We start from the raw sequence: 14,569 nt of genomic DNA on the forward strand, positions 1-14,569 counted from the left end.
GCTGCTTAGACGTTCTCTCTATGTTGTTTTCTCTCTCCCTCTCCAACTCTCTGCAGGATGCTGCTTAGACGTTCTCTCTATGTTGTTTTCTCTCTCCCTCTCCAACTCTCTGCAGGATGCTGCTTAGACGTTCTCTCTATGTTGTTTTCTCTCTCCCTCTCCAACTCTCTGCAGGATGCTGCTTAGACGTTCTCTCTATGTTGTTTTCTCTCTCCCTCTCCAACTCTCTGCAAGATGCTGCTTAGACGTTCTCTCTATGTTGTTTTCTCTCTCCCTCTCCAACTCTCTGCAAGATGCTGCTTAGACGTTCTCTCTATGTTGTTTTCTCTCTCCCTCTCCAACTCTCTGCAGGATGCTGCTTAGACGTTCTCTCTATGTTGTTTTCTCTCTCCCTCTCCAACTCTCTGCAGGAAGCTGCTTAGACGTTCTCTCTATGTTGTTTTCTCTCCCTCTCCAACTCTCTGCAGGATGCTGCTTAGACGTTCTCTCTATGTTGTTTTCTCTCCCTCTCCAACTCTCTGCAGGATGCTGCTTAGACGTTCTCTCTATGTTGTTTTCTCTCTCCCTCTCCAACTCTCTGCAAGATGCTGCTTAGACGTTCTCTCTATGTTGTTTTCTCTCTCCTCTCCAACTCTCTGCAGGATGCTGCTTAGACGTTCTCTCTATGTTGTTTTCTCTCCCTCTCCAACTCTCTGCAGGATGCTGCTTAGACGTTCTCTCTATGTTGTTTTCTCTCTCCCTCTCCAACTCTCTGCAGGAAGCTGCTTAGACGTTCTCTCTATGTTGTTTTCTCTCTCCCTCTCCAACTCTCTGCAGGATGCTGCTTAGACGTTCTCTCTATGTTGTTTTCTCTCTCCCTCTCCAACTCTCTGCAGGATGCTGCTTAGACGTTCTCTCTATGTTGTTTTCTCTCTCCCTCTCCAACTCTCTGCAGGATGCTGCTTAGACGTTCTCAATATGTTGTTTTCTCTCTCCCTCTCCAACTCTCTGCAGGATGCTGCTTAGACGTTCTCTCTATGTTGTTTTCTCTCTCCCTCTCCAACTCTCTGCAGGATGCTGCTTAGACGTTCTCTCTATGTTATTTTCTCTCTCCCTCTCCAACTCTCTGCAGGATGCTGCTTAGACGTTCTCTCTATGTTGTTTTCTCTCTCCCTCTCCAACTCTCTGCAGGATGCTGCTTAGACGTTCTCTCTATGTTGTTTTCTCTCTCCCTCTCCAACTCTCTGCAGGATGCTGCTTAGACGTTCTCTCTATGTTGTTTTCTCTCTCCCTCTCCAACTCTCTGCAGGATGCTGCTTAGACGTTCTCTCTATGTTGTTTTCTCTCTCCAACTCTCTGCAGCTCAAACAAAGCTATTTTTCAGCCTGCCTGTCTTCCTTTGGATGTCTTGTTCTGCCTCATTGTCTCTCTCTTTCACTCACTCTCTCTCACTCTCTCTCACTCTCTCCCTTCCTGGTGTTTTTGTTCTGGCTGCCTCGCTAATTTCACTCCCCCTTACTCTCTTTTCCTCCCTGCTTCCACTCTCTCCGTACCCCTGCCTACACCCCCCTCCTATCTCTCTGTTTCCCCTTCCCTCTCCCAACTCTCACTCTCTCTCTTTTCCCCCTCCCTATACTCTTTCTCTTATCACAGTAACTCATCCCAGGGCCTGGAAATCCCTTCCAACTCACCTCACAAACCCTGGAGGGGGGCTGTCACAGTGACACACATACACACACACACACACAACACACACAGACAGGTTAAACTACTCAAAGATACAAAAACACAAACCCACACACTCACTCAGCATTCACACTGGATGACCACCAGAGGTGCTTCAGATTCTCTCTTATCTCAGATCTAAGTGGCAGGCTATATTAAAGAGCAGTGCATATTTTTAACACTCACACACTGTCTGTGCCTTTTGAAAGGCTAATTCAGCTTCAAATAGCATATTTCATGTCTGAGACAGACTAGAGGTCTTTGGTTTGCTGCTATTGAGAGGCCTACTCACAGGTGTGAGACACGCACAAACACGTAACACACACACGTAACACGCAACGCACACATGTAACATGCAACACACACACCGAGTGTCATCTCTCATCACCAACCACACTTCATTATTGGAGTTGCGTGTGTGATAATCCAGAGTGACAGTCACTTCTAGTGGGAATCATCTAGAATCAGACAGCATCAACGGAAATGAGCTGATTCAATAAGCACACACACACAGATATGGCCATCTGACTCACAGAGAAAACACTAGATATATATCTATCCAGCATAGCAGTGACTGCACAGCTTCTCTGTAGCGTTTTGAGGGAGAACTGGCCAAATCAACAGGCTCACATGTGTCCTCCTCTCCTCCTTCTCATCATCTGTCCCATTATTCCATCCTGTTCTACCCTCCCTCATTCCCTCTATCCCTCTCTGTCGGCTGACACCCAACATGTTCCATCGCTCACTCCTACATACCTCTTCCCTCTCACCTTGTTCAGGGTGATCACGGCCTCTTGGTTTGTTCCGCTGATGTTGAAGGTGTCCCCCGTCTCTCCTTCCAGGATGGTATATTCCAGCTTGGCATTGTCGCCTAGGTCAGCGTCTGTTGCTGAGATACGGCCCACCTCCGCCCCCAGAACAGCCAGCTCTGACACAGAGAAGGACCACATACCTGGAGAGAGGGAGGAGGCAGGAAGGAAGGAAGGCAGGAAGGAAGGCAGGAAGGAAGGAAGGAAGGAAGGAAGGAAGGAAGGAAGGAAGGAAGGAAGGAAGGAAGGAAGGAAGGAAGGAAGGAAGGAAGGAAGGAAGGAAGGAAGGAAGGAAGGAAAAAGAGAGATTTAGACAAGTGATTTGATGTATTGTACAACAGGGAGGAGGGGCTGAGGGAGAAAAAGGGTGATAGAGAGTGAAATGAGGGCGTGGTAGGAGACAGCGACATCACAGGCGCTGAAGGTTACACAGCACTTATTTATCTTGTTTATGTTGTTTGTGTTTGGTGAGGCGAGATAGAGAGGACTCATCAAATGTCAATGACTGTGTCTGTCTCCTGCTGTTATTTCTTCTCCGCTAACAAGCTTGACTATTCATCAAGGACAGATAATACGCCTGTGGTTCCTCTCCACTCAGTCATGTTTAAACATGCAGGGGCATTTACCTTTTAGTGCTCTTCACATTAAATCACCACATTAAAATACCCTTTTGTTGGAGCTACAGTTTATATTCCCGTGAAATACACCGATCCCTTGACTCACTCTCTGTCTGGAAAAGAGCAGTACAGGAAGTAACTCAGTAACAACTCGGCATTGCTCACACACAGTCCATTCCTTAAACTTCACTTCAGTCGTTTACTGCATAGGGACCATTGACTCAAGTGACATGTTCGAGGGAGGTGGGGAGAAAGAAAGAAAGATATATATTTTTTGCCTTACACGCACAAAATGTACGTGCCCATTCAGCAGAGCAGCTATGTACAGTACAACTAGTTATTGGTGGAAAAATCAGATAAACTCCGGGGCTCAGACAGAATAACATTGTAAGCGGCGCTTTGTAAAGTAAAAATTATAGCCAGCACTTCAGCCAGACAACATCACGACTACGTCAAACACACAAGGGGTAAGATAAAGGATTTATCCACCCACATCAGAATAGGACAAATGGTAGATAAGGACGTTATGAAAAGATAAACAATGTGCTCGTCTTTATGTGGGTAAGACCAAACGTGGACTTAAGACAAGGACATGTGAGCATACAGTTGAAGTCGGAAATCTACATACACCTTAGCCAAATACATTTCAACTCAGTTTTTCACAATTCCTGACATTTAATTCTAATAAAAATTCCCTGTTTTAGGTCAGTTAGGATCACCAATTTATTTTAAGAATGTGAAATGTCAGAATAAAAGTAGAGAGAATGATTTATTTCAGCTTTTATTTCTTTCATCACATTCCCAATGGGCCAGAAGTTTACATACACTCAATTAGTATTTGATAGCATTGCCTTTAAATAGTTTAACTTGGGTCAAACATTTCGGGTAGCCTTCCACAAGCTTCCCACAATAAGTTGGGTGAATTTTGGCCCATTCCTCCTGACAGAGCTGGTGTAAATGAGTCAGGTTTGTAGGCCTCCTTGCTCGCACACACTTTATCAGTTCTGCCCACACATTTTCTATGGGATTGAGGTCAGGTCTTTGTGATGGCCACTCCAATACCTTGACTTTGTTGTCCTTAAGCCATTTTGCCACAACTTTGGAAGTATGCTTGGGGTCATTGTCCATTTGGAAGACTCATTTGCGACCAAGCTTTAACTTCCTTACTGATGATGTCTTGAGATGTTGCTTCAATATATCCACATCATTTTCCTACCTCATGATGCCATCTATTTTGTGAAGTGCACCAGTCCCTGGGCATTATGGCCAAACAGTTCTATTTTTGTTTCATCAGACCAGAGGACATTTCTCCAAAAAGTACGATCTTTGTCCCCATGTGCAGTTGCAAACCGTAGTTTGGCTTTTTTTTATGGAGGTTTTGGAGCAATGGCTTCTTCCTCGCTGAGCAGCCTTTCAGGTTATGTCGATATAGTACTCGTTTCACTGTGGATGTTGATACTTTTTTACCTGTTTCCTCCAGCATCTTCACAAGGTTCTTTGCTGTTGTTCTGGGATTGATTTGCACTTTTCGCACCAAGGTACGTTCATCTCTAGGAGACAGAACGCATCTCCTTCCTGAGCGGTATGACAGCTGCGTGGTCTCATGGTGTTTATACTTGCGTACTATTGTTTGTACAGATTAACGTGGTACCTTAAGGCATTTGGAAATTGGTCTACAATTTTCTTTCTGGGATCTTGGCTGATTTCTTTGGATTTTCCCATGATGTCACGCAAAGAGGCACTGAGTTTGAAGGTAGGCCTTGAAATACATCCACAGGTACACCTCAAATTGACTCAAATTATATCAATTAGCCTATCAGAAGCTTCTCAAATGTTCCAAGCTGTTTAAAGGCACAGTCAACTTAGTGTATGTAAGCTTCTAACCCACTGGAATTGTGATGCAGTGAATTATAAGTTAAATCATCTGTCTGTAAAAAAAGTGTTGGGTAAAATGACTTGTGTCATGTACGGGAGAGACGGGAGAGAGAAGCACATTGGATAGAGAAGCATAGAGAAGCATATTGGATAGACTGCTTGAGCACTCTTACCACAGCAGGCCTCAATGAGGAATGCTCTTCTTTTTTTGTGGTAGGTTATAAATATGTAGGCCAAACATTTAGGCAATGACATCATAATGTGTCTGTATTGTGTGTTTATAGCTACAGTATATTGTTATTTTTTATATATTGTTAGTTTCCCCCACAGCTCCCCCAAATCAAATCAAATGTATTTATATAGCCCTTCGCACATCAGAAGATATCTCAAAGTGCTGTACAGAAACCCAGCCTAAAACCCCAAACAGCAAGCAATGCAGGTGTTGAAGCACATTGGCTAGGAAAAACTCCCTAGAAAGTCCAAAACCTAGGAAGAAACCTAGAGAGGAACCAGGCTATGAGGGGTGGCCAGTCCGCTTCTGGCTGTGCCGGGTGGAGATTATAACAGAACATGGTCAAGATGTTCAAATGTTCATAAATGATCAGCATGGTCAAATAATAGGTTTGGGACAGGTAAGCACGTCCGGTGAACAGGTCAGGATTCCATAGCCGCAGGCAGAACAGTTGAAACTGGAGCAGCAGCACGGCCAGGTGGACTGGGGACAGCAAGGAGTCATAGGGCTCAGGTCCTCCGAGAGGGAGAAAGAAAGAGAGAATTAGAGAGAGCATACTTAAATTCACACAGGACACCGGATAAAACAGGAGAAGTACTCCAGATATAACAAACTGACCCTAGTCCCCCGACATATAAACTACTGCAGCATAAATACTGGAGGCTGAGACAGGAGGTGTCAGGAGACCCTGTGGCCCCATCCGATGATACCCCCGGACAGAGCCAAACAGGAAGGATATAACCCCACCCACTGTGCCAAAGCACAGCCCCCACACGACTAGAGGGATATCTTCAACCACCAACCACCATCCTGAGACAAGGCTGAGTATAGCCCACAAAGATCTCTGCCACGGCACAACCCAAGGGGGGCGCTAACCCAGACAGGAAGATCACATCAGTGACTCAACCCACTCAAGTGACACACCCCTCCTAGGGACGGCAAGAAAGAGCACCAGTAAGCCAGTGACTGACTCAGCCCCTGTAAAAATCTGGATCCCTACAAATCAGCCGGGCTAGACAATCTGGACCCTTTCTTTCTAAACTTATCTGCCGAAATTGTTGCCACCCCTATTACTAGCCTGTTCAACCTCTCTTTCGTGTCGTCTGAGATTCCCAAAGATTGGAAAGCAGCTGCGGTCATCCCCCTCTTCAAAGGGGGGGACACTCTTGACCCAAACTGCTACAGACCTATATCTATCCTACCATGCCTTTCTAAGGTCTTCGAAAGCCAAGTCAACAAACAGATTACCGACCATTTTGAATCTCACCATACCTTCTCTGCTATGCAATCTGGTTTCAGAGCTGGTCATGGGTGCACCTCAGCCACGCTCAAGGTCATAAACGATATCTTAACCGCCATCGATAAGAAACATTACTGTGCAGCCGTATTCATTGATCTGGCCAAGGCTTTCGACTCTGTCAATCACCACATCCTCATCGGCAGACTCGACAGCCTTGGTTTCTCAAATGATTGCCTCGCCTGGTTCACCAACTACTTCTCTGATAGAGTTCAGTGTGTCAAATCGGAGGGTCTGCTGTCCGGACCTCTGGCAGTCTCTATGGGGGTGCCACAGGGTTCAATTCTTGGACCGACTCTCTTCTCTGTATACATCAATGAGGTGGCTCTTGCTGCTGGTGAGTCTCTGATCCACCTCTACGCAGACGACACCATTCTGTATACTTCCGGCCCTTCTTTGGACACTGTGTTAACAACCAACCAAGCAAGCTTCAATGCCATACAACTCTCCTTCCGTGGCCTCCAATTGCTCTTAAATACAAGTAAAACTAAATGCATGCTCTTCAACCGATCGCTACCTGCACCTACCCGCCTGTCCAACATCACTACTCTGGACGGCTCTGACTTAGAATACGTGGACAACTACAAATACTTAGGTGTCTGGTTAGACTGTAAACTCTCCTTCCAGACCCATATCAAACATCTCCAATCCAAAGTTAAATCTAGAATTGGCTTCCTATTTCGCAACAAAGTATCCTTCACTCATGCTGCCAAACATACCCTTGTAAAACTGACCATCCTACCAATCCTCGACTTTGGCGATGTCATTTACAAAATAGCCTCCAATACCCTACTCAACAAATTGGATGCAGTCTATCACAGTGCAATCCGTTTTGTCACCAAAGCCCCATATACTACCCACCATTGCGACCTGTACACTCTCGTTGGCTGGCCCTCGCTTCATACTCGTCGCCAAACCCACTGGCTCCATGTCATCTACAAGACCCTGCTAGGTAAAGTCCCCCCTTATCTCAGCTCGCTGGTCACCATAGCATCTCCCACCTGTAGCACACGCTCCAGCAGGTATATCTCTCTAGTCACCCCCAAAACCAATTCTTTCTTTGGCCGCCTCTCCTTCCAGTTCTCTGCTGCCAATGACTGGAACAAACTACAAAAATCTCTGAAACTTGAAACACTTATCTCCCTCACTAGCTTTAAGCATCAACTGTCAGAGCATCTTACAGATTACTGCACCTGTACATAGCCCACCTATAATTTAGCCCAAACAACTACCTCTTTCCCAACTGTATTTCATTTATTTATTTATTTTGCTCCTTTGCACCCCATTATTTTTTATTTCTACTTTGCACATTCTTCCATTGCAAAACTACCATTCCAGTGTTTTACTTGCTATATTGTATTTACTTTGCCACCATGGCCTTTTTTGCCTTTACCTCCCTTCTCACCGAATTTGCTCACATTGTATATAGACTTGTTTATACTGTATTATTGACTGTATGTTTGTTTTACTCCATGTGTAACTCTGTGTCGTTGTATCTGTCGAACTGCTTTGCTTTATCTTGGCCAGGTCGCAATTGTAAATGAGAACTTGTTCTCAACTTGCCTACCTGGTTAAATAAAGGTGAAATAAATATTGCTCCAGAGCCTTTCCGTTCACCTTCACACTCCTAGGCCAGACTACACTCAAACATATGACCCACTGAAGAGATGAGTCTTCAGTAAAGACTTAAAGGTTGAGACCGAGTTTGCCTCTCTGACATGGGTAGGCAGACCGTTCCATAAAAATGGAGCTCTGTAGGAGAAAGCACTGCCTCCAGCTGTTTGCATAGAAATTCTAGGGACAATTAGGAGGCCTGCGTCTTGTGACCGTAGCGTACGTGTAGGTATGTATGGCAGGACCAAATCAGAGAGATAGGTAGGAGCAAGCCCATGTAATGCTTTGAAGGTAAAATCTTGAAATCAGCCCTTGCCTTGACAGGAAGCCAGTGTAGGGAGGCTAGCACTGGAGTAATATGATCAAATTGTTTGGTTCTAGTCATGATTCTAGCAGCCGTATTTAGCGCTAACTGAAGTTTATTTAGTGCTTTATCTGGGTAGCCGGAAAGTAGAGCATTGCAGTAGTCTAACCTAGAAGTAACAAAAGCATGGATTCATTTTTCTGCATCATTTTTGGACAGAAAGTTTCTGATTTTTGCAATTTTACGTAGATGGAAAAAAGCTGTCCTTGAAACAGTCTTGATATGTTCGTCAAAAGAGAGATCAGGGTCCAGAGTAACGCAGAGGTCCTTCACAGGTTTATTTGAGACGACTGTACAACCATTAAGATTAATTGTCAGATTCAACAGAAGATCTCTTTGTTTCTTGGGACCTAGAACAAGCATCTCTATTTTGTCCCTCTGCTGGGATCTCTTGATTGGGCCAATACTGACTGAGAAGTCATAATTATGCCTTTTAACCTGTGTGGTATTGTTGTCGTGACATTGATTGCCATTGCCTTTGCATGCTGAAGAAGGGCTCATACGCAAAGCGTTCGAGCAGCAATAAAAATATGTAAATGTGAGTTTATTCAACAGAGTGCTGTCCTGTTTATGTTCTTTAGATAAGGACGTTATCCCTCTCAACAAAACATAGGAAAAAGGTTCAATCCAATCGATACAAAGGATGATTTATGGGAGAATATGATGTTAGCCATCACTTTAAAGATTAGGCGAAAGCAAAAATCGTGTTTATGTTCTACTTCAAACATGAGGACAATGGGGGGGGGGGGGCAGTACAACATCCAAGAGCATCAGCTGGGGCCCGTAGTGGTCCTTCAGGGGACTGTAGTGACCCTTGAGAGAAAACTACTCTCTCGGGTCCTTCACCTGCTCTTTGATCATATGGTCCATGCAATGACCACCTTCCTCATGCACTCGAGCAGCTGTCTTTGCTTAACAACTGATTTAGGAACAGCTATCCCAATCCAATCATTTTTCCTGACCACAAAAACCCATGTTTTTTGCTGGTCATGTTTCTGTTGAAGGAATTTTGTCAATGTTGACAAAATAATGTATACATTAGCCATAGAGTTATAACTCACAGAGTTATAAGTTGTCTGTTAAGGAATGTGTTGGTACATAGGCAAAGAGGAAGGGTCAACAGACAACTCGTGACCACAGTGAAACTAACAACAGGAAAGATGTCTGGTCCCCAACCAGGGTGGGGAGAAACCATTGGGTGTGGAGTAGATTGTGTAACATATGGTAGCAGGTGATAAGCAATGTATATGTTGGAATGGAATTGAAAAACAGCTTTGTTATGGTCCAGGAGGAGGAGAGACATTTCCGTAAGACATGACGCAATGTGGGATATATAAACTGAGGTACTTTGTGATTATGTTCAGTACTCTCGAGAATAAACGCTACAAATTGATTTTGAGACTGGTCTCTGTCCATTTTATGCAAATAAGTATCTTACAAATTCTTAGAAATGGACGGAGTGTTTTAATTGAATTGGTTAATGAACATATAGGAATTAAATTCCTTTAACAGTTTCCTCATCATGTTGGTCAGGAAAAACTTCTGTCCCTTCTGTGTGTGGGTGTGGTGTCCTATGGGGTTGGCTGGGCACTATGTCAGCAAAAAGATACAGGCTATGAATAATAAATACCTATTCGTTGTATTGTAATAGAGAAAGAACAAACCATGTATATAATGTACAATTCATCTTCTAAGGCAGTGAAACATGAAACTCAGCATGCTTATGCCCACAAGACTCTGGGCCAAGGCATGGGCCTGCCTACTGAAGTGGACATGTGCCAGTGAATCAACATTACATATCAGCTTATGTGCCATGACTATGAATCAACCGTCTGGGACACTGGGCACCAGAATGAAAAAAACAGCCCACAAAAAAATCCTATTAATAATGACACCCCAAAATAGATCCATTCTACAGATGAGAAAATCTCTCTCTGTCATTAACATACAAAACTGGAACAGTAGTCTGTATGTTGATATACTACTTGAAGGCAATCGTACATCTCAGAAAAGCTATGTTACACAAGAGCAGTGATACACACACACACACACACACACACACACACACACACACACACACACACACACACACACACACACACACACACACACACACACACACATTTACATTTAAGTCATTTAGCAGACGCTCTTATCCAGAGCGACTTACAAAATTGGTGCATACACCTTATGGCATCCAGTGGAACAGCCACTTACATCTAAATCTTTTTTTTTTTTTTTTTTGGGAGAGAAGGGGGGTGAGAAGGATTACTTACACATTACCACACACACACACACACACACACACACACACACACACACACACACACACACACACACACACACACACACACACACACACACACACACACACACACACACACACACACACACACACACACACACACACACACACACACACGCACACACGCACGCACGCACACACACACACACACACACACACACACACACACACACACAGCTGTAGAAGTGCTTGAGTGAATGGGGGGAGGTGTGGTGGCAATGGTAAAGTAATCATTATCAGCTTTCCTCTCACCATGTATAGTGAAACTGGCAACAGAAATCATTCATCATATTCACTGGACCAGGCGAGAGGGACACAGAGTGGAAATAATAGCTCCAAATTATACAAGGACAGGATGCCAACGCAACAATAATTACACATCACTTGAAACAGGAAAATCAAGCCCTCTTAAAGACAGGAAGGAACAGAACATGTGATCTTCCCTGGTCTCTATTCTCCTGGCTCTGGCCATTATGGTGTGATGTGGTGAAACAGCATGGGGACCAAAGGAGGTTGGTGGCACCTTAATTGGGGAGAACAGGCTCGTGGTAATGACTGGAGCGGAATTAGTGGAATGGTATCAAATACATCAAACACATGGGTTTCAGGTGTTTTATGCCATTCCATTTGCTTCGTTCCGGTCATTATTATGAGCCGCTCCCCTCAGCAGTCTCCGGGGAAGGGAACACTCTGATAAAGCGATCCCCACCAGGCCCTGGTAATTGTGCTCAGGAAAGAGAATCAAAGTCCTTCACTGTGCTCTGCTCAAACCCCCTTCTAACAGACACCTTCTGCTCCTCACCATCATCCCCCTCACCTCACAGGAGAACCATTTTTTTTCTCAGACTACTTCACTGTTCCATGGTTCACTTACGGACACCGTGATTGGTTATGGTTCCCAGGTAAAGCGTGGTGATTGGTGGAAACGAGCCACAGTTGATGGGGAGATTAGTGAAGTGACAGCCAGTGTGAGTTAATTAGGGGCGGATGTAGTTTAATTCAGGTTTATTCCTGTAAATAAGACCTCAAGAGTGACATCACACTGACACAGGAGGATGAGGAGGATGGAGGGAAGAGGATGAGGAATGGGAGTGAAAGAAAGATAAGGAGAGAGGAGGTGACTAGTAGTAAAATTGATAGTGGAAAGGGGTCATGGGTTGTGAATTCCTTGAAATGAAGAGGAAAAGAGAGAAGAGAGGACAGGACAGCAGGGAGTAGTGACTCACTGCAGGGCTAGATACACTAATAATAAAAAGACAGAAGAGAAAAAAGGACAGCAGGGAGTAGTGACTCACTGCAGGGCTGGATACACTAATAATAAAAAGAGAGAAGAGGACAGCAGGGAGTAGTGACTCACTGCAGGGCTGGATACACTAATAATAAAAAGAGAGAAGAGGACAGCAGGGAGTAGTGACTCACTGCAGGGCTGGATACACTAATAATAAAAAGAGAGAAGAGGACAGCAGGGAGTAGTGACTCACTGCAGGGCTGGATACACTAATAATAAAAAGAGAGAAGAGGACAGCAGGGAGTAGTGACTCACTGCAGAGCTGGATACACTAATAATAAAAAGAGAGAAGAGGACAACAGGGAGTAGTGACTCACTGCAGGGCTGGATACACTAATAATAAAAAGAGAGAAGAGGACAGCAGGGAGTAGTGACTCACTGCAGGGCTGGATACACTAATAATAAAAAGAGAGAGAAGAGGACAGCAGGGAGTAGTGACTCACTGCAGGGCTGGATACACTAATAATAAAAAGAGAGAAGAGGACAGCAGGGAGTAGTGACTCACTGCAGGGCTGGATAAACTAATAATAAAAAGAGAGAAGAGGACAGCAGGGAGTAGTGACTCACTGCAGGGCTGGATACACTAATAATAAAAAGAGAGAAGAGGACAGCAGGGAGTAGTGACTCACTGCAGGGCTGGATACACTAATAATAAAAAGAGAGAAGAGGACAGCAGGGAGTAGTGACTCACTGCAGGGCTGGATAAACTAATAATAAAAAGAGAGAAGAGAGAAAAGGACAGCAGGGAGCAGTGACTCACTGCAGGGCTGGATAAACTAATAATAAAAAGAGAGAAGAGGACAACAGGGAGTAGTGACTCACTGCAGGGCTGGATACACTAATAATAAAAAGAGAAAAGAGAGAAGAGGACAGCAGGGAGCAGTGACTCACTGCAGGGCTGATACACTAATAATAAAAAGAGAGAAAAGGACAGCAGGGAGTAGTGACTCACTGCAGGGCTGGATAAACTAATAATAAAAAGAGAGAAGAGAGAAAAGGACAGCAGGGAGCAGTGACTCACTGCAGGGCTGGATACACTAATAATAAAAAGAGAGAAAAGGACAGCAGGGAGCAGTGACTCACTGCAGGGCTGGATACACTAATAATAAAAAGAGAGAAAAGGACAGCAGGGAGCAGTGACTCACTGCAGGGCTGGATACACTAATAATAAAAAGAGAGAAAAGGACAGCAGGGAGCAGTGACTCACTGCAGGGCTGGATACACTAATAATAAAAAGAGAGAAAAGGACAGCAGGGAGCAGTGACTCACTGCAGGGCTGGATACACTAATAATAAAAAGAGAGAAGAGGACAACAGGGAGTAGTGACTCACTGCAGGGCTGGATACACTAATAATAAAAAGAGAGAAGAGGACAACAGGGAGTAGTGACTCACTGCAGGGCTGGATAAACTAATAATAAAAAGAGAGAAGAGGACAACAGGGAGTAGTGACTCACTGCAGGGCTGGATACACTAATAATAATAAAAAGAGAGAAGAGGACAACAGGGAGTAGTGACTCACTGCAGGGCTGGATAAACTAATAATAAAAAGAGAGAAGAGGACAACAGGGAGTAGTGACTCACTGCAGGGCTGGATACACTAATAATAAAAAGAGAGAAGAGGACAACAGGGAGTAGTGACTCACTGCAGGGCTGGATGCACTAATAATAAAAAGAGAGAAAAGGACAGCAGGGAGCAGTGACTCACTGCAGGGCTGGATAAACTAATAATAAAAAGAGAGAAGAGGACAACAGGGAGTAGTGACTCACTGCAGGGCTGGATACACTAATAATAAAAAGAGAGAAGAGGACAACAGGGAGTAGTGACTCACTGCAGGGCTGGATAAACTAATAATAAAAAGAGAGAAGAGACAACAGGGAGTAGTGACTCACTGCAGGGCTGGATACACTAATAATAAAAAGAGAGAAAAGGACAGCAGGGAGCAGTGACTCACTGCAGGGCTGGATAAACTAATAATAAAAGAGAGAAGAGGACAACAGGGAGTAGTGACTCACTGCAGGGCTGGATACACTAATAATAAAAAGAGAGAAGAGGACAACAGGGAGTAGTGACTCACTGCAGGGCTGGATAAACTAATAATAAAAAGAGAGAAGAGGACAACAGGGAGTAGTGACTCACTGCAGGGCTGGATACACTAATAATAAAAGAGAGAAGAGGACAACAGGGAGTAGTGACTCACTGCAGGGCTGGATAAACTAATAATAAAAAGAGAGAAGAGGACAACAGGGAGTAGTGACTCACTGCAGGGCTGGATAAACTAATAATAAAAAGAGAGAAGAGGACAACAGGGAGTAGTGACTCACTGCAGGGCTGGATACACTAATAATAAAAAGAGAGAAAAGGACAGCAGGGAGCAGTGACTCACTGCAGGGCTGGATAAACTAATAATAAAAAGAGAGAAGAGGACAACAGGGAGTAGTGACTCACTGCAGGGCTGGATACAC

At 44.4% G+C, this 14,569-nt stretch overlaps 1 protein-coding gene across 2 annotated transcripts in view; it reads right to left on the reverse strand.

Annotated features, from left to right (window-relative positions):
• The window catches only part of LOC118402509 (uncharacterized), a 171,700-nt gene that overhangs the window by 35,510 nt on the left and 121,621 nt on the right, over nucleotides 1–14,569 (reverse strand). For both annotated transcript variants that reach the window (XM_052476577.1, XM_052476575.1), the window contains exon 5: nucleotides 2,475–2,656. In XM_052476577.1, the coding sequence (XP_052332537.1) occupies nucleotides 2,475–2,656 (182 nt within the window). The remainder of the gene's footprint in view (nucleotides 1–2,474; nucleotides 2,657–14,569) is intronic.

The sequence above is a fragment of the Oncorhynchus keta genome, chromosome 23 (assembly GCF_023373465.1).
Source record: "Oncorhynchus keta strain PuntledgeMale-10-30-2019 chromosome 23, Oket_V2, whole genome shotgun sequence".
Lineage (NCBI taxonomy): Eukaryota > Metazoa > Chordata > Actinopteri > Salmoniformes > Salmonidae > Oncorhynchus > Oncorhynchus keta.